Source organism: Hyperolius riggenbachi, chromosome 2, assembly GCF_040937935.1.
Source record: "Hyperolius riggenbachi isolate aHypRig1 chromosome 2, aHypRig1.pri, whole genome shotgun sequence".
Taxonomy (NCBI): domain Eukaryota; kingdom Metazoa; phylum Chordata; class Amphibia; order Anura; family Hyperoliidae; genus Hyperolius; species Hyperolius riggenbachi.
This window is the reverse complement of record NC_090647.1, coordinates 281,661,956-281,682,668: the sequence shown is the minus strand read 5'-3', so window position 1 is coordinate 281,682,668 and position 20,713 is coordinate 281,661,956. Positions and strand designations below refer to the sequence as shown.

Here is a 20,713-nt window from a genome sequence, read left to right as displayed (position 1 = left end):
ATATTGTGGTCAGATCTGCTGAGGATTGTACATATTGGGGTCATATCTGATAAGGATTGTGCATATTGGGGTCATATCTGATAACGATTGTGCATATTGGGGTCATATCTGATAACGGTTGTGCATATTGGGGTCATATCTGATAACGGTTGTGCATATTGGGGTCATATCTGATAACGGTTGTGCATATTGGGGTCATATCTGATAACGGTTGTGCATATTGGGGTCATATCTGATAACAATTGTGCATATTGGGGTCATATCTGATAACGAATGTGCATATTGGGGTCATATCTGATAAGGATTGTGCATATTGGGGTCATATCTGATAAGGATTGTGCATATTGGGGTCATATCTGATAACGATTGTGCATATTGGGGTCATATCTGATAACAATTGTGCATATTGGGGTCATATCTGATAACGATTGGGCATATTGGGGTCATATCTGATAACGATTGGGCATATTGGGGTCATATCTGATAAGGATTGTGCATATTGGGGTCATATCTGATAATGATTGTGCATATTGGGGTCATATCTGATAACAATTGTGCATATTGGGGTCATTGAACGTGTTTTTTGTTCAAATCTGCTCACATTACGTGTATTTTCTTGAGAAAACCTGCACAATTATGTGAATTTTCTGGGGAAAGGGTCACCAAAATTTGGGCCCTCTGTCTTTGCGTTGCACTTTTAAAGGGAACCAGAGGTGAGAATAATATTGAGGCTGCCATATTTATCTCCTTTTAAGTAATTCCAGCTGCCTGGCTGCCGTGTTGGTCCTCTGCCTCTAATTCTTTCATCCATAGACCCTGAACAAGCATGCAGCAGGTCAGGGGTTTCTGACAATATTGTCAGAACTGACAAGATTAGCTGCATGCTCAGTGGCGTAGCTAAGGAGCTACGGGCCCCGATGCAAGTTTTACAATGGGGCCCCCCAAGCACTCTATACATAACAATTGATACGGCGGGACAAAACCTGCCAATGGCAACCACAGTGTTAGAGGTGCAAGAAGGGAATGGGGAACAGTTTGTTAGTGATTACCACTATTCAAAGTATCTATACAAGTGATTATTATGAGCACAGGACCAATAGAGAGCTAAAACTGCAACTGAGGGAGGGCTCCTCGGGGCCCCTCGAGCCCAAGGGCCCCGATGCGATCGCTACCTCTGCACCCCCTATTGCTACGCCCCTGTGCATGCTTGTTTCTGGTGTAATTCAGTTCACTACTGCAGCCAATAGATCAGCAGGGCTGCCAGGCAACTAGAATTGTTTAAAAGGAAATAAATATGGCAGCCACCATATCACTCTCACCCTGGGTTCACTTTAAATTACAGTTAGCCCCGCCCTCATCCGGTCATGACCACGCCCATTTTTCGCTGCGGCGCGCTTCGCGCGCTGCAGGTTGTAGCCACACCCATTTTTTGCCGTGGCGTGCTCCCCGGAAATTGGTCCAGCACCTGCATAGCACCCCCTAAAAAAAATTCCTGGAGCCGCCACTGAATGTATGCCTAGCTTTAGTTGGTATGCCACTCCATGAATTCAGCAGTAACAGTATCTATGTGAAAAAGGTAAAAATAGAAATGATTTTTATTATTATTATTGATTTATAAAGCACCAACATATTCTGTGGTGCTGTACAAAGTAAGAAATTAACATGGGATGGGGGACATAATAATACAGATGATACTGTATACCAATATACAAAATACATAATTAGTGACGAAATACAAAAATGATACAACATACAGAATACAAAATACACAACTGGTAATGACAATGATAAAAGTAGCATGATGAATAAAATGTATAATGATTTCCAAGACACAAAAGGGGAGAGAGCCCTGCCCTTGCGATCTTACAATCTAAAGAATTTTAAATAAGGTTTTATTCTGCAGAGCACCACGCCATCAGTGATATAATAAAAACAAAAGAAAACATGAAATCACACATTTCCCATTTTCTATTTACGTCAGTTCTACAGTATTAATTCATAGACTGAGCCGTCTCATTGCCTATTCTATTACAAGTTCAGCTGTCATGTGATATCTTGGTCATGTGACTGAACACGGAAGTGTCGGCTGCAGTCAGGAGATCGGATGACATGGAGGCTGGGAAGTCTGTGCTGGTGATCGGGCTCTGTATCCTCGCTAAGTTCGGGGAGACACTTCTGTCTCGGGCGGAGGCACCTGTACCGCTAGTCATATGGCATGGGATGGGTAAGCATGGGGAAGAATAGCCGGTGGGGCGAAAATGACTCGGGACAGTCCTTGCTTTACAGCTCTTGTTTTGGTTTCATTTTATAAGCTTTGTTGTATGTTTTTCATCGGTAAGGTGATTCGTGCTGTAACCCTTTGAGTATGGGGTACATAAAGAAGATGGTGGAGAATAAGATCCCTGGAATATACGTGCTGTCTCTGAAGATAGGAAACAATATGGTAGAGGTGAGAGCAACATGACAGCAGCAATATGGTATTGTGCTCTAAGGACAGGCTGCATTCATGTATGCATTATGGTTATACACTGTACAATTAGGATGGTACGCCTTTGTTTGTTCCAAATCTATGTAGTATAAGGTAAATATACTGAATATAATTCAAACTGATCTTTCAGGCAAATCATTATACTACAAAGGTATTCATTAGTTCTACACAGCGGAATAACAATAGTCTACATTATATTTTGAAAAAAAAAAAAATCACATTAATTGTCATTAGTAATTCCAGCTGTGCCCTTAAAAGTAAGCAATATATCCAGGCTCTTCTTCAAGGAGTCATCAATTAACTTATGCTACCCCCAGTACTACTTACCAGGGGGTTCCTCCAGCCCCTGGCAGCCACTATGTCCCTCGCCGCAGCTCCGCTGGCCCCCGTTCCCAGATGGTGCGCAGGATGACCTCCAGGTTGTCCTGTACTGCACGTGCGCGAGCGCCGCTGTCAATCATCTCCACCTGGTCTGGAACAGGAATGAGGGCAAGGGACAGAGCGGCTGCCAGTGGCTGGTGGAAGCCCTGGGTAAGTGGTACTGGGGGTAGCATAAGTTAATTGATCACTCCTTTAAGTTCAAATATAGAATGTGCAATAACAACTTCATGTAGTGAGATATTACACATTTTATCCTGTTTTAGGCTGTATACAGATGGGCAATATTTATTGTCCTTGAAGGGAAGGTCCGAGAAATTTAAAAATAAAGCTTCCACTTACCTGGGGCTTCTTCCAGCCCTGGCATCTGTCCTGTACACTTGCCGTGGCTCTGGGTTCCCTCTGGTGGAGAAGCCAACCTTGCCAGGTCGGCTTCCTCTGCGCTCCAGCATGCGGTTCAATGGTCACGCTAGGTGCAGTACAGTCCAGATTACGTCAGCGTGACTCTTGAGAGCCGCAGGCGCAGTAGGAATCTTGTGCTGGAGGGGACCCAGGAGCACCAGCGGCGAGGGCACAGAACTCCTGGCAGGGGTTGGAGAAAGCCCCAGATAAGTGGCTTTTTTATTTTTAAATTGGTCAGATGTGTCTTTTAAAGTGTAACTGAGACGGGGATATAAAAAAAAATTATACATACCTGGGGCTTCCTGCAGCCACCTTCAGGGTCATCGGTCCCTCACTGTCCTCTTGTGGCGTCTAGATCCTCTGCAATTCGCCCCAGAAGGTCCTTCAGTCGGCGTAGTCCATCAGTGTGCACTTCCCTGTCACGCTACCATGGTTGGGCCACGCATGCACTGTACGTCCCAGTCCAGAGGACTTTCTAGGGCGAATTGTGGAGGATCCAGTTGGCGAGGGACCGATCAGCCTGGATGGAGGAAGCCCCAGGTATGTATAATTTTTTTCTCTCCAGCCCATCTCAGGTTCCCTTAAACCAGTACACTATCCAGCCACAACACCAACTGTCCCTCAGAGGAGCTCATACTTATCTGGCCACCTAATACTAGAGTCCCTTCCCAACAGCACCTCTCTGGCCCTTGCTGCACTTTTGTTAACATTCTCATTGTAGCAGTCAATCACTGTTCCGGTAAATTCCTCAGCCGTGCTACACTGCCCATGTGCGGGACCGGCTATATGTGCTCTACGTAACCACCCCCCCCCCCCCCCCATCTCTCTCTTAGAAGTGTTCTGTACCTGTGCAGTTACAGTCTTGGGGATCTGCACAGTTGAGTATGGCTTGGGAATTCACTGGAGCTGACTGCAGGTCAACAGAGTGGCATGGGAGGACAGTAAGGGAACCCACGGCCTATAGGGGGTTGGAGGAAGCCCCAGGTAAGTATAAATGCTTGTCATTTGACAGCCGTTTCACACAAATGCTCTTCTAGAGAGGTTGTGGGTCAGGGGCCGGAGCTGTTTCCGGTTTAATTAGTAAACAGTTGTGAATAATAAAAAGCATGAAGTCCAGTTTCTATCAAAGTGTGTCAAGCTGTAAATTAATTAAGGTTGGCTAAACACATAAAAGATGTGAAAGTGACCATCTTATTGAGAAAAGGTGCTAAGGAGTTCCTTACAGTGACACAAAAAAGTAGGGGGCTGGAAGAAAATGTAATTGTGAGATGAAAAAACAACAAAGGGAGCATTAACTAAAGAGGGAGGGAGTCAAGCTCAATCCTAGCACCATAGTAATAATTCATATGCAGGAAGTTTCCTGCTTGGTCTGATTAGCTGACTGAAGAAAGGTGAGAGGGCAGGAGGCTGAATGAGGGTTCTCCAGAGGCATTAAACTGGAAACCGCTCCCGCCCCTGACCCACAGCCTCTGTAGAAGCGCATTTGTGCAAAACGGTCATCACGCTTACTGTGCCCTGCACCCACCTACAGCCTCTTGACCTGCAGCGGAACTTGTCATGTCACTCTTTATGCAAAATCACTGATTTGTATTGACTGCACGCTAATAAATGCGCTTGATAAAAGTGCCAAACTCTCCAGTTTTTCTCTCCAGTTGATGATACGTCTGTCTATTACTACGGTAAGAGCAGGCACAGAGTGACCCCACTACAGGTCAGCAGCTTTAGCTCTTTTATGCAGCTGCTCTTCAGAAGTAGCCATGGTGCCAGTGCTGAACTCTGTCTTTTTCTCTCCACTCTTTTTAAGGCCTCACTCACACTACCCAATGCAAGCACAAACGTAATTTTGTGCATGTGTTCCCGACACATGGAATGCACGTTGTAGTGTTTTAATGCAGACATTGGCATCCTCGACTTGGTTGAACCTGATTTTAAAAAAACATGTGATAAGATTGTTCTCAGTAGCATTACATTGAAACTCGCAGGAACGCACACTGTACTGTGAACAGTAATACGAAAGTCCTATTCATTTTATATCTCCATGCGCATCACACAGTGAGTTCGATTTCTCAAAAGCGTGATAACTGCTATTACAGTAGTTATCATGCGCTCTGCTGCTCGCATTGCTTATCATGCGAACATCGTTAGTTCACGTGATAAGTGAAGGTCATCGCGCAATCACGTGCGCTTTTAATGTGAACCGTGCACGTGATTGCGCAATAAACTTCGCCTATCACGTGAACTATAAGCAATGTGAGCGGCAGAGTGCGTGATAACTTCTGTGATAGCAGTTATCACGCTTTTGAGAATCAAGCCCAGTATGTGCTGTGCATCAAAACTGCCAGCAATGCACATAGTGCAAATGAGCCATAAGAGTAGACATAACAACTCCTGTTATTAATAAACGCATTTATAAACAATACATCACCACCGCCCAGGACCAGAAGCAGTCCTCATTAGCTAAGAATAACTCAAGGCACCCACCATAAGGGCCAGCCTGATATTTTCCCTACTACCCCTTCATTTACTCCCCCTTACCCATACCCACATTAGTCCATACCCAGGTCTCAATACAATGAAGCCCAGTAACTGGATTCCCTCGATCATCTCACCTACTCCCTCTCCATGGCAATATATTGGCACAGAAGTCTAACACAAGGTGAGACAACAGGATTAATTAAGGGGAATCTGAATTGAAAATTAACTTATGTGATAATGAGCTGTATGTGTAGTGCAGCTAAGAAACAGAACATTAGTAGCACAGATATGAGTTAGGTTCTATTCACACCTGCATTTTCAAAACTCTGGCAATTTTTGCCGGCATTTTGCAGGAGTGATTTTTCCGCGATTTTATGCGTAAAAATCGCTGAACAGTGCGGCAATTTTGTGACAATTGCGTTTAGCGCTTCTATAGCACTGAAACGCTATCGTCGGGAAATCGCCTGAAAACACTTTGCGTTTGGCGGTTTTGCCAGTTTTTGCGCGATTTGCGGCGATTAGCGCAAATCACCCAAGTAAGAACGGGCTCATCCTTTGGATATCCCATCTACAATAAAGCCTACCTAGAAGCGATTAATCAAATTAGAGAGTCGGAAAGACTTTTTGTTATCCCGGCAGGATACAGAAAAGGGAAAATGGCTTCCACCAGAGCGTTAGCCTGTTGGATTGTCAAGTTGATTCAAATGGCGTATAAGTCAAGAGACTTAGAGCCACCTCAGGACATTAATGCCCATTCAACAAGGAGTATACCCTCATCATGGGCAGCATTAAACAAAGTGTCATTATTGACTGTATGCAAAGCTGCAAATTGGTCTACCAATCACACTTTCCTCAAGCATTACTGTGTTGAGCCAGCTTCTCTCTCAACTGTACAGTTTGGAAAGAAAATTATTTCCTCTGCTGTGAAAGATGCGGTTTGATTTCATTGTTTTGGAGTTGAATTAAAGTTGTGTTCAGCATACCCACCCTGAATTTTATCTAGTTATTGCCCAGTAGTATACTGACATGGCAAACACTAGGAAAACTGGAAAACTGTATACTCACCTTGGGTAGTTATCCTTTCCTAGGCCTAGTGCACACCAGAGCGGTTCTGCTGCGGTTTGCGATCCGCTTGCGGGTGCGGATCCGCTAGGGTAATGTATTTCAATGGGCTGGTGCACACCAGAGCGGGAGGCGTTTTGCAGAAACGCATACTCCCGGGCTGCTGCAGATTTTGGTTTGCGGATGCGTTTCTGCCTCAATGTTAAGTATAGGAAAAACGCAAACCGCTCTGAAAAACGGCACTTCAGAGCGGTTTGCCAGGCATTTTTATTACAGTAGCTGTTCAGTAACAGCTTTACTGTAACAATACATGAAATCTACTACACCAAAAACACTTCACAAAACCGCAAAATGCTAGCTGAAACACTACAGAAAAAGAAGAAAAAGCACTTCAAAATCTGCTAACATTTTGCGGATCTGCTAGCGGTTTTTGGTGTGCACCAGGCCCTAGTGTTTGTCCATGTCAGTATACGGCCCTGTCCTATGCTGTCAGCTCGTTCTAGTAACATGGAATGACAGTATGGGGTGTGCAGGGGCCTTTATTAATTACATGTCCTATCAGAGCAAAGGGAGGCGGGGGTTTGCCCAGTAGTATACTGACATGGACAAACACTAGGAAAGGAAAACTACCCAAGGTGAGTATACAGTTTTCCAGTTTCTTGTTTGTTTAAGGCTTTACTGCAGAGCTAACAACCTTTTGAACTTTCCTGCTCTGTATCATAGTTTTAAAATACAGAGTATAGCTTGTAAATGGCAAATACCTGTATTAGAGAATGATGCTAAACAAAAAAAAAACAACATATATATATATATATATATATATATATATATATATATATATATATATATATATATAATGATACACTTTTCTATGCTACTAATGTTCCAATTAATTATTTGTACTTCACATACAATTCATTATACCATAAGATTTTTTGCATCAGTGTCACTTTAACCCCACTACAAGATCCCCTAAATAACTAGAGACTTTACATATCAGACTGCCACACTCCGTATACTTTATACAACTTGACAATCAAGACATTCTCCATCCAGAATTCTAGATGGCACTCCAACTCGACTCTGATAATGGCCGATACCTGAACCCTGATCAGCATAACTTTAACTCTAACCATGAGATGGGTAGCCCCACTCCTTATCCTCCCTAAACTCCCCTACCCTACCCCTATACCTGTCTATACCCTTGCAACAATTTATTGCTGTCTTGTCACTGGACTCCTTATACCTATTTCCACAAACTGTATCTCTCCAACTGTAACAGCCTAACCTTAAAATGTTTCACTGCCTACAACTATTCAATGAAATAGGATATATTGAAGGTTGAGTAACATGCAACAAGCTGATCTTAATTTACTAAGAGACATGAATGAAATACTCTATTTGAAGCTTCCCTTGAGTACACTATATGTATGTTTGTCTTTGTGATTGTCCCATGCTCCTCACTTAATTTCCTTAGTAGAGTGATTTTCACTCTGGGATACCGCTTCCTAGATACCCCTAGTGTATTTATAAATATTAGGTAGCTCCTAATGGAGTTCTATTACTCACTGACTTGTAAGGTGAAGGTCTGTCCCTTTACATACTCATGACTTTCCAACATTAAACTACAGACACATCATATCTTGCCATTCAATCTCTGAGATACCCCTATTGTAGAAAAAATCCGATCCCGGACTAGGTCAGGGTCAACATAGTCCTTTGCAGCAAGCCAATTGCCCCAAATCTTCTCAAACTTACTACTAGTATCCTTTCGTTCTCTCTTCCTCTCTGTCTTTTCTTCATTTCTAGGACCAGTGCTTATAAAACCATTAATGAGGGTGCATCAGTCAAAAACATTGTCTCTAATTTCCGGGGGGTGCGTTCAGCGACGGAGAACATAAGAAGAGAGAGGGAAGCCTCAATAAGATCCTGAGGCTTCCCTCTCTTTAGGTCAGTATCTGATTTGGTGTACCCGAGCTTCGGCTCGGGTACGTTTTTAAAACAGGCTTAAAAGAGAAATTAAGAGTGAGTATGGAAGACACGATGGAGGAAATTTATAAAATCTGGTACCCACTCATTAATTACTACTTGGGGCAGGAAAGAAGTGTATGGATTAGAGACCTCTAAACCAGGAGACCTGGCTATAAAGCACAAAGACACCTCACCTAAACTCATTTAGCTTACATTGAGCAAGTCTCTCTAGTTAGCTCTCACCCTTCTTTTCTTTCTCCACTCCTTTCTTCTCTTTCTTATTTTTCTTCTTTTCCTAGTTATCCTTCTCTCCCCCTCCTTATTCTTTGACTTCCCTTCTTATATTTCTTGATTGTTATTATATAATCCAATACATTGACTTAAGCATCCCCTAATTATTAGGTCTACCATCAGACCTTCACTTGGGTTATTATAAATATAATTAGGCACACTTTGTTATAATGTTTTGTTAACATTGTGAAAATATATTGTCTGTGGATAGCACCATAGCCTAAACCAACCGCTTAAATTATAATTGAATTGAATCAAGCCCACAGTGGGCTGGATTACCACATCCTGAGAACCATAATCCTTCTTGTTGTCATGGACCCTCCCATTCACCTTACCTGCTCCTTTTCTTCTTTGGTTGGCTCCTTCGATTGAACCTCTTGGACGTTTACCCCAGTTGTGATTAGCAATTCAGAATGGTGCATGCACAAGTTCTGATCCACGCATGCATAGGAAAAGCAAGCAATCGGGCAGGAGCATTTTCACTGTTCATGTGCGGTTTGGAACTTCACCACTCTGGTACTTCCGGGAGGTTGAGGACCGTAAAGGAATGGGAGGGAACCCGAAGATAATGAGCAGCATCTGGCTTCTTATGATGAGGTAATCTAATTTCATTCTTTTTTTTCCCGATTCAGGGGTGCTTTAAGGTTTGTACACACGCATAACTGTTGTCCATAGTAATTGGGACCCAGTAGTTAGTTAGGGTGACAGTTCCAGGAACTAATGATATGTACTATTCCATGGAGAAGAGGGACAATGCAGTGGCTTCCAGAGGGTGGGGTAAGAATATGCTTCCTTGTATATTGTCATATAAACATTCAGCATATACAGTGATGTGAAAAACTATTTGCCCCCTTCCTGATTTCTTATTCTTTTGCATGTTTGTCACACTTAAATGTTTCTGCTCATCAAAAACCGTTAACCATTAGTCAAAGATAACATAATTGAACATAAAATGCAGTTTTAAATGATGGTTTTTATTATTTAGTGAGAAATAAAACTCAAAACCTACATGGCACTGTGTGAAAAAGAAATTGCCCCCTGAACTTAATAACTGGTTGGGCCACCCTTAGCAGCAATAACTGCAATCAAGCGTTTGAGATAACTTGCAACAAGTCTTTTACAGCGCTCTGGAGGAATTTTGGCCCACTCATCTTTGCAGAATTGTTGTAATTCAGCTTTATTTGAGGGTTTTCTAGCATGAACCGCCTTTTTAAGGTCATGCCACAACATCTCAATAGGATTCAGGTCAGGACTTTGACTAGGCCACTGAAGTCTTAATTTTGTTTTTTCTTAAGCCATTCAGAGGTGGATTTGCTGGTGTGTTTTGGGTCATTGTCCTGCTGCAGCACCCAAGATCGCTTCAGCTTGAGGGCTCGTTTCCACTATTGCGGTGCGGAATCGCCTGGATTCCACCGCTGATGAAATCGCATGCGATTCCCCATGCGTTTTTGCTGCGAATTCGCATAGGTGAGGGTATATGCGATTTTTTTTTTTTTAACCATGTCACTGCCTGTGTGAATTTACATTGGTACCTATGCGAATTCACGGCAAAAAAACGCATGGGGAAACCGCATGCGATTTCCCTATTGGATACATTGCATGCGATTCGCATGCATTCCACTCGCAGGCGAATTCTGCGGCTCTTTTGTGCGTTTTTTCACCGCTGAAAAAACGCACCTCAACAACGCTACAGTGGAAACAGGCCCATCCACTTGCATTACATGTGCAAATCCGCATGCGTTGGACGCATGCGGATTCGCAATAGTGGAAACGAGCCTCAGTTGACGAACAGATGGCCGGACATTCTCCTTCAGGATTTTTTGGTAGACAGTAGAATTCAAGGTTCCATCTATCACAGCAAGCCTTCCAGGTCCTGAAGCAGCAAAACAACCCCAGACCATCACACTACCACCACCATATTTTACTGTTGGTATGATGTTCTTTTGCTGAAATGCTGTGTTACTTCTACGCCAGATGTAACGGGACACGCACCTTCCAAAAAGTTCAACTTTTATCTCGTCGGTCCACAAGGTATTTTCCCCAAAGTCTTGGCAATCATTGAGATTTTTTTTAGCAAAATTGAGACTAGCCTTAATGTTCTTTTTGCTTAAAAGTGGTTTGCGCCTTGGATATCTTCCATGCAGGCCGTTTTTGCCCAGTCTCTTTCTTATGGTGGAGTCGTGAACACTGACCTTAATTGAGGCAAGTGAGCCTGCAGTTCTTTAGATGTTGTCCTGGGGTCTTTTTTGGCCTCTCGGATGAGTTTTCTCTGCGCTCTTGGGGTAATTTTGGTCGTCCGTCCACTCCTGGGAAGGTTCATCACTGTTACATGTTTTTGCCATTTGTGGATAATGGCTCTCACTGTGGCTCGCTGGAGTCCCAAAGCTTTAGAAATGGCTTTATATCCTTTACCAGACTGATACATCTCAATAACTTTTGTTCTCATTTGTTCCTGAATTTCTTTGGATCTTGGCATGATGTCTAGCTTTTGAGGTGCTTTTGGTCTACTTCTCTGTGTCAGATAGCTCCTATTTAAGTGATTTCTTGATTGAAACAGGTTTGGCAGTAATCAGGCCTGGGGGTGACTACAGAAATTGAACTCAGGTGTGCTAAACCACAGTTAAAGGGACTCCGAGCAGTGCAGAAACTATAGAAAGATGCATATCATTTTAAAGCTCTCTTTCTCCTCTTTCCAACGATGTATAAACCGCCACCCTACGCATTTTAGTTTTTGCTATTTTCGATTGAAATTGCCGCGGCCATAATTTTAATCGCGATAATAGAGAAAACTAAAAGGCGTAGGGCGACGATTTAGGTGTCGCCAGAAAGAGGAGAAAGAGAGCTTTAAAATGATATCCATCTTTCCATAGTTATATTGTATTACACAGGGCGACTTTTTCCTAAAGTCAGCAGCTCCATTCTGCTGAATAGAGCTGCTGACACTGAAGAAAGTGTCGTCCTGTGTAATACAAGTAACTATGGAAAGATGGATATCATTTTAAAGCTCTCTTTTTCCTCTTTCTTACGACACCTAAATCGTCGCCCTACGCCTTTTACTTTTCTCTACTTTTGCGATTGAAATTGCGGCCGCGGCAATTTCAATCGCGAAAATAGCGAAAACTAAAATGCGTAGGGTAGCGGTTTATATATCATTGGAAAGAGGAGAAAGAGAGCTTTAACATGATATGCATCTTTCCATAGTTTCTGCACTGCTTGGAGTCCCTTTAAGTTATTTTTTAAGAAAAACAAAAATTTGCTTTCCTAAAACAGAAAGAATTTGCGATAATTCAGGTTGGAGTGAGCTCGAGATGTCTCCCAGAGCACCACTGCTGAATATATGCAAATTAACCATTGTACCCTTAGAAGCTAAACACACCTCCAGAACCGCTGTTACAAGGGGCAATCACTTTTTCACACAGGGCCATGTAGATTTTGAGTTTTTTTTCTCACTAAATAATAAAAACCATCATTTAAAACTGCATTTTGTGTTCAATTATGTTATCTTTGACTAATAGTTAACGGTTTTTGATGAGCAGAAACGTTTAAGTGTGACAAACATGCAAAAGAATAAGAAATCAGGAAGGGGGCAAATAGTTTTTCACATCTCTGTATGTACAGGCTGATAATCTCCCTGGCGGTAAGCCCGAGCTGAGCTCGGGCTATGTCGCGCAGGGGGAGATCTCAGCCCCTGGTGGGGCGATTTTCATTTTGTAAATTGCTGTGCGCGCAGCCAGCACTTTGCTAGCCGCGCGCACAGCTTGATCGCCGCCGCTCTGCGGCGATCGGCCGCATGCAGCGGCTGAAGAGGGCCCCCCGCCGCCAGAGCCCTGCGCTGCCCGGATCAATGAGTTCCGGGCAGCGCTATGGGCTGGATCGTGTGTCCCTGACGTCAGGACGTCGGCTGACGTCATCCCGATCGTCGCCATGGCGACAGGAGAAGCCAAACAGGGGAACGCGTTATATACGCGTTCCCCTGTTTGCTATAGATGCCGGCGACGATCGGACTAGAGGGCCACATGCGCCCTCTAGTGGTGTTTCATGTAGCTACCACTCTGGTAGCTTTACATGAAACATTAAAAAAAAAATAAAAAAAAATTGGAATTCTGCAATTTTTGCAGAAAAAATTAACCGCCAAGGAGGTTAATGAGCAGCTGTGTGCACAGTAGGTCCTCAGCTTAGATGGCCTCAAACGGCCACTTTGGCCGAATTCCCTCTAGCTAGTATACAAGGATTCAGATTGACTTTATAGAATCTAAAAAAACAGGTGAGGAGCAGGGAAGTACATCGCAGCTCTGCCTAACAGGGTGAGGTGATGATGTGCATTAGTAAAACAATGTTATTTAGGTTTGTAGAACATGGAAGAAGCTGGATTAAGTGAAGAAAAGTATAGTTCAGATTTGTTTTTGGGTTCTTCTCTTTATTGGATAATGACCCAATTCTGTTCAGCTCAGATGTCTCTACAATGTGGACATTAATTCCACATATGCCAAAGTCTAGCTTATGCTGGGAATTTGTGAAGATAACTGTAGAAGAGTGTGGTGATTTATATACACAATATTTACCAGGACACCATCTAAAATAATTCACTTTTTTTTTTTTTTTTTCTGTGCACAGGATGTGGAGAACAGTTTTTTATTGAATGCAAATAAGCAGGTTGACCTAGTTTGTGAGCAGCTTGGAAAGGATCCAAATCTAAAGCAGGGCTACAACAGCATGGGCTTCTCCCAAGGAGGACAGTTCTTGTAAGTAATTCCTGTAGCTGCAAACCTCTGCAGTGGTTTGCTTTCATATGAGGACTAAATGAGTCAAAGTTGATAAATATCAAAAGGAACCTGCACTGAAAGGTATACAAAGACTGTCATCCTCATTCCATTATAAACTATGACAGTTGCCGGACTTCTGTGCTGATACTTTTCTTATGCTGGGAATACACAATTCGTTTTTTTGGCAGATTTACTTTCCAGACAGTTTTCTGATCGATTTCCATTCACTTCTATGCGAAAATCAATCAGAAAAACGATCTAAATCAGATCAGACCTGTTGGAAATTATCTATAGAGCCATCTATCTGCCAAAAAAAACTCATGGTGTATTCCCATCATAATGCTACAAGTCACTGGCCCAGAAAATGAGCATGTAGAGTAGATGCCCTTTGACTCTGGTCTGATTCCACTGGCTGCATGCTTGTTGCACGTGTGTGGCTCAAAACAACTAAAGCCAAAAGCTTAGCATCGCAGCCAGGCAACTGGCATTGTTTGCACACACTTTGAATTTGGTGCAAGAGAGTACAATCTGCAAAACTAGCTCTAATATTGTACAAGTTATAAAGTATAGTGTATTTTATAAAAACACATAGTAGTGTGGTAGCCAAACTGAAAAGCTGTTGGTGCCATCACAATGCAGCTAGAGATTCTGATCCCACACGCCTTCAAATCTGAGGAGTGGTATAGCTATCAGTACTCCACAGACTAGAGCAGTAAACCTTTCTGCCAAGAAGAGCTGCATGAATACATTAGAGGTACCAATGTCTAGCATATAACCTCCACTTCAGCTCAATGCGTGGCATGAATAGGGGTACTAATAAATTCTATTGGTCATGTATTGGGTAAACTGTTGCACTTCCTGAGGAAGCCCTTTGGGGTAGAATCTTATAGACACTCTATATATTGTGCACCTCCTCTATACAGTTTATTTATACTAGAGCTGCTACCCAATACGTGACCAACAGAGGTTATCAATACCCCTATTCGTGCCACACGTTGAGCTGAGTGGACAGGTTACATGCTAGACAATTGGTACATCTTCACACGGCTCCTCTTGGAAAAAGATTTACTGCTCCAGTCTGTGGGGAATAGCTATACCAGTCATATTGGAAGGAGTCGGGATCAGCAAAGACCCCTCCATAAGTAGATTAGAGTCTCTAGCTGCTGTGTGCGATAGCACTACCAGCTTTTCAGTTTACCCCCCACGGCACACTATGTATTTTTATAAAATAAAGTATACCAACTGGCATGGTTTATAGGGGAATGAAGATGGCAACCTGCATTCCTTTCACTTCAGGTTCCTCTTAAAAGTCCCTTTTCCACAACGTGTTCCAATTCAGTTTTCAGAACACCTGCGATTGGTGTCAAATTTCCAATGACAAGGGCACTGTGATTACACAGTGCATGCAGCATTCTTTCTGCATTTGTGTGTTGTTGTTTTTTCTCCTTTGTATTGTGGGGAAAACACATTTGCACCTTGATCACAAAAAAATCAAGCCAAAAAAGTGCCTGCCGCAAAATAGAAAAATCACAGTGTGTTTCCTATTGCGGTTTTCAATGTAAAAGGGTTTATAGATATGCTTGCCTGAAGCCATACACATACCATATGGATTTAAACAATTCTACATTGGCTGGTTTTATGTTTAGAAAAGTGGAATCTTGTTTAATGTGAGCTACAAACCTAAAGCAGTCTGTGCCAGTGTAATGCCTGAAACAAGCTCCCACAGGTTACTTGTGCATAGACTTGAATAAGGATGAGGATGGTGGTGAACTGTGCCGCCAAGGAAATAAATGTGAAAACTAGAAAAGAAAGACTGCTCACACCTCTATAGCATGATCCTGCAAGAAATAATGAGGAATATACGGTAGATGTATTTGCTATTTCCATACGCCACCCTTGCCCTTTGTCATGTCCCTTTGCCACCACCTTCAGCCACGTTTTCTAATATAATGCTGACAAATCTAGTCTAGCCTTGCTACTTTGAGAGTCATGGGTTCACATGATGGACCTACTCACCAGCTAATTCAGGAGAGGACAGGAAGCCAGCTGTACTGCAGTGACAGGCACACATGAGTCTTGAAGATATTCTGCTCACCAATTTGCTTTTATACAGTGTTTATATTCACTTGATTGAATAGCTTTTAGAATTTACATTAATGTGTAATTTCACTTTTTATTAAAGTGACAGTAAGGTTCGGAGGCTAACTAACCTAGGGGTTCTTCCAGGGGTTGTCATCCTGGTCCATTTCCGCTCTTCTCCCTTCAGCTGCTATCCCCTCCAAAAGCTGCATGAGTGGCCCTGGGCCGCGCATGCCTCGATTACGATCCAGTTGCCTGGGGCATTCTGTAAGTTCACAAAATTACACTTAGGCGCATGGCCTGGGTAAACTTTGCATGGCCTGAGCCACATTCCTGGACGCCCCCTATCTCTTTCCCCCCTCCCTCCCTGCAGAGTCACGGTCAGCGCGCAATTCGCTGGCGAGTCATGTGATGCGTGTCACGTGATGGCCTGTTACTATGGAAATGTGGAGCAGGAATCGCTATGTAGGTGAGTTAACCCCTGCTAATCGCAAGTTCGCAACTCTGTAGGGAGGGAGAGGCGAAAGAGAGGAATCCGTCCGCCTATGAGCAGGTCAGAAGTACAATGCGAGGGCCATAGTTTGCCTGGTGTTGGCCTAGGGCCATGCATGTGCAGTAGCCCGTAACTGGCTGAGTTGGCCAGATTTCAGAGGGGCACAGCGGCTGAAGGGAGAAGAGTGGAAGGATGGTGATGGACCAAGACACCTACAGGGGGCTGGAAGAAGCCCTAGGTAAGGTAAACTGGGGAACTTGCTGTCACTTCAGGCTTCCTTTAAGGGAGTACTCCAGGAACTGTTTTGATTTATGCATTAAGCAGGAATAATATTTATGTATACCTATTAAAAATGTTGTGCCCTTCAAACGTTACTAGCTCCGGAGGCTTCCAACACTGGCTCTAGTCAGCTGGCTGACCCATGTATTTTAGTCTGTTAGAAACTCTTAATTACCTTTTCAAGTGTATATAAAATGTTAATTTCTTCCATCTTATTGTATTATGGGTTTTTATTTTTTTATCTGAATTTTAATATAGTTGTCAAATATGTATCGGTTTGTGTAGCTAGTGAGTGAGATTGGGTTTGAGAGCAACACTGGATTTTTGGCCTTCAGGCTCTGATTATACAGTGTATTTGTTCCTGTGGTCAGCACCATCATTTTTATTCAGTATGTTTGAACGGTTATGATAGAGATCCACGCACATGTTACCAGTTTCTTTGTGCCGTTCTGCTGAGAAATTGATGCGCAGTGATTTATTATGCGTTGCATTGTCTTACAGGAGGACTGTTGCTCAGAGATGTCCCTCACCTCCCATGAAGAATCTCATCTCCATTGGGGGACAACATCAAGGTAAATGAGCCACACTGCTTTTGCATTAACCGTAGTGAAATGGTGAATAGCACGTTGGCTTTTTGTGTAAAGGGATTTCAATCCTGTATTATTCAAGCCTGCCAGGGTTTTAGTGTGTAGAATATAATGTTAAAACACAAAAAGTTCATCATTTTTAAGTGAAAGCAAAGTTGGAAGTATCCAGAATAATCTGCTGCCTTAACCCAGGTACACACTTTCAATTTTGATTGGCCACAGATATTTGATACTATGAGCAGATTGTGTAGGTAAACCCTCATACTTACATGGAGGTGGTAAAATTGGTCAGTGATTGGCCAATCATAATTGAAAGTGTGTACCAGGCTTAGGAGTATAAAAAGACCATCTAGACTTTTCCCGTGAGCGCGGATCACCTGACCTTGTCTGCCTCCTCTCCCTTTTTCTGAGAGGCAAAGCCTTGTGCGTACATCCAATTTTTATTGGCCAATTTACCACTTCCGTGTAGTATGAGAGCTTACCTACACAGTCTGTTCATAGTATTCAAAATCTGTTTGCCCTCATATTGCATGGAGGTGGTAAAAGTGGCCTTTCATTGGCCAAACAAAATTGGATGTGTGTACACTACCTCTTTTTGTCAGTACTACAGCTAGAATTCAGTAGTGTCTTATATCTCTGGTGTAAACCATTACACAAGGAAAAAAGATGCCCGTATGGGGTTAAATAAATAAGTCATCACAATTCCATTCTTAGTGGTCACAATAATATTGAGTTTATTAGGGACATATCCCTTAACCACTTCAGGATTCGGCGTACGCTTAACTACGCCCCTGAATCCTGAAGTGGATTCCATGGAAACGTTCCATGTCAGTTCACGGTGGGTGTCTCCGTGAACACCCTGCGAGCCGCCGATCGTGGCTCGCAGGGTAAATGTAAACACACGGGGAAGATCTTCCCCGCTGTTTACATGTATACGGCGCTGCTGCGCAGCAGCGCCGTAGCGGAGATCGGCGATCCCCGGCCTCTGATTGGCCGGGAATCGCCGGCACCTGATAGGCTGAAGCCTGTCCTATCCGGCGCAGGACGGAATTCCGTCCTGCGCCGCTCACGGGGGGGGGGGGGGGGGGGAGGGGGAGGGAAGGGGAAGGAGGCCAGGAAGCGCTGCGGAGGGGGGCTTTGAAGAGCCCCCCCGCAAGCGCAAACAGCCGGCGGCGATCAGACCCCCCCAGCAGGACATCCCCCTAGTGGGGAAAAAAGGGGGGTAGTCTGATCGCCCTGGCTGATAGCTGATCGGTGCTGCGGGCTGGAGAGCCCACGCAGCACCGATCAGGCAACCCCCCCCCCCCCTGGTACAGAAGTGGTTAAAAGCAATTGAAATCAGACATAATTAAAATCTGCAAATAGTATTTCAGAGCAAGATGATATTACCTCCACTGGAAGTTTGTGCTTCCCCAAACAAGTGCAAAACCGCATTCAAAAATAAAAAAACAAAAACAGAAAAAACAAAACACTGTGCTAATTCACATAACAATAAAGTGAGGAGTGCTAATAAGAGGTAGATGCCAGTTTATGCAATATACAGTAACAAAGTGCAATAGTGCTAGAGATTATGTGTAAAGTAGTTGTCTCACCCACATACCGGCACCAAGTAGGGATAGGGAGACTGTCCTACGTGCTCACAACTCCAGGTGCTTCTCAAGGAGGCTGTACTATATTCCATAAATTGTAATGAAGATATTTTTTTTCCCGTAAAGGTCATCACGCTGTGGCTAACCTCTTAAAGGGAACATAAACTGAGAGGGATAGATTTTTACTTTTAAACAATACCAGTTGCCTGGCAGCCCTGCTGATCTCTTTTGCTGCAGTAGTGGCTGAATCACACACCTGAAAGAAGCAAGCAGCTAATCCAGTCTGACTTCAGTAAGAGCATCTGATCTGCATGCTTGTTCAGCGGTTATGGCTGACCATATTAGGGACACAGGATCAGCAGGGAAGTCAGGCAACTGGTATTTTTTTAAAAGGAAAAATCCATATCCTTCTCAGTTTAGGTTCCCTTTAAAGTGGAACTAAACTCGGAACTTTCTGCTTAGTCTTTTACCTCTTTAGTACCTCTGTGTACACAGTTATGTTGTGCAATAGTTTTTTTTTTTTTGTAGTTCAGTCTAGTCTAGTGCAAAATAAGTGCAGTTAATAACTCCATTCTTAGAGGTATTTCTTTTACTGCTTTTAAATATATGCCCCCAGTTTCCCACCTGGTACCATCTCTGGATGTGTATCCTTACTTGCTTCCTCTCCAGAAAGTCAAACATTTTACACGTACATGTGTACTTGATATACAGTAGAGAAGTGGACTTAACTGCAAGGCAATCTCTGCCCTGTGATTTGTATTTTTGCAGACACAGATTTTTGTGTAAAAATGTGGGGCCCCTTACATTTTAGTACTGTACTGACAGTAAAGTTACTGTGATTCCCTGCAGGGGGCCCTGGAAAATAGCCCATTTCTCCCCATGTCGAATCAGGGGAAGTCAAATCCCTGGAACAAAAATAGTTTGCTGAACAGCAGTCACTGAATGTATTCTCAGTTCCCGAGCAAGTGCATAGCAAGTTTTATTTATATATATATATATATATATATATATATATATATATATATATATATATATATATATATATATATATATATAATGGATCCATATGCTTACAGGCTCATGATATTACAGTGTGATATAATTGTTAGGAGACTGATGCTTATGAATATTATATATTTAGGTGTGTATGGCTTCCCTCGTTGTCCAGGAGAAAAAACACGAATTTGTGACTGGATTAGAGAGGCTTTGAAATTGGGTGTTTACACCAAAACTATCCAAGAACAGTAAGTATAAAGGGATGGGTATATGCCTAAAGACCCCTAATGAACTGGGTATATGTGCTTTCTGTTGTGTGACTAGCACATGAATATAGTGTCACCCTGCCGTTATGTGTTTTTCATTAGCCTGGTGCAGGCAGAGTACTGGCATGATCCAATTCATGAAGAGGAATATAGAAACAGCAGCATTTTTCTTGCAGATATTAATCAGGAACGGGTAAGTGAAAAAGCTGCAGCCTTCTTTGAAATATTTTTTGATGTCTAATGTAGGTTGGTTGATTCTAAATGCACCATCAGTCCAGCTAAAGGCAAGCAAACACTGGTTATAGTTTCTTGAGCATAATATTTAATCTTTTAAGTGGGGATGGTCAATGAGATTCAAATAATTCTAAGTTGATGCATGAGTATGCAAATTCTGTATTCAAATGTATGCTGCTTGAAAATTGACCACTGACTCTGACCACTTGACCACATTTTCACTTTGGCAGAATTCGATTGGTAATTTTTCAAGCTACATCTATTTTAAGACATAATTTGCATAATCCTGATTTTACCTCGGAATTACTTGCATCCCATCAACCATTCCTACTTGTAAGCTATTTTCATGTTTTTGTGCGG

General features: G+C 42.9%; 1 protein-coding gene across 1 annotated transcript in view; it reads left to right on the top strand.

Annotated features, from left to right (window-relative positions):
• Window positions 1-2,072: 2,072 nt before the first annotated feature.
• The window catches only part of PPT1 (palmitoyl-protein thioesterase 1), a 35,186-nt gene continuing 16,545 nt past the window's right edge, over window positions 2,073-20,713 (top strand). The window contains exons 1-6 of the mRNA XM_068265385.1: window positions 2,073-2,224; window positions 2,340-2,449; window positions 13,682-13,809; window positions 17,183-17,253; window positions 19,999-20,101; window positions 20,222-20,312. Of these exons, the coding sequence (XP_068121486.1) occupies window positions 2,110-2,224; window positions 2,340-2,449; window positions 13,682-13,809; window positions 17,183-17,253; window positions 19,999-20,101; window positions 20,222-20,312 (618 nt within the window). The 5' untranslated portion in view covers window positions 2,073-2,109. The remainder of the gene's footprint in view (window positions 2,225-2,339; window positions 2,450-13,681; window positions 13,810-17,182; window positions 17,254-19,998; window positions 20,102-20,221; window positions 20,313-20,713) is intronic.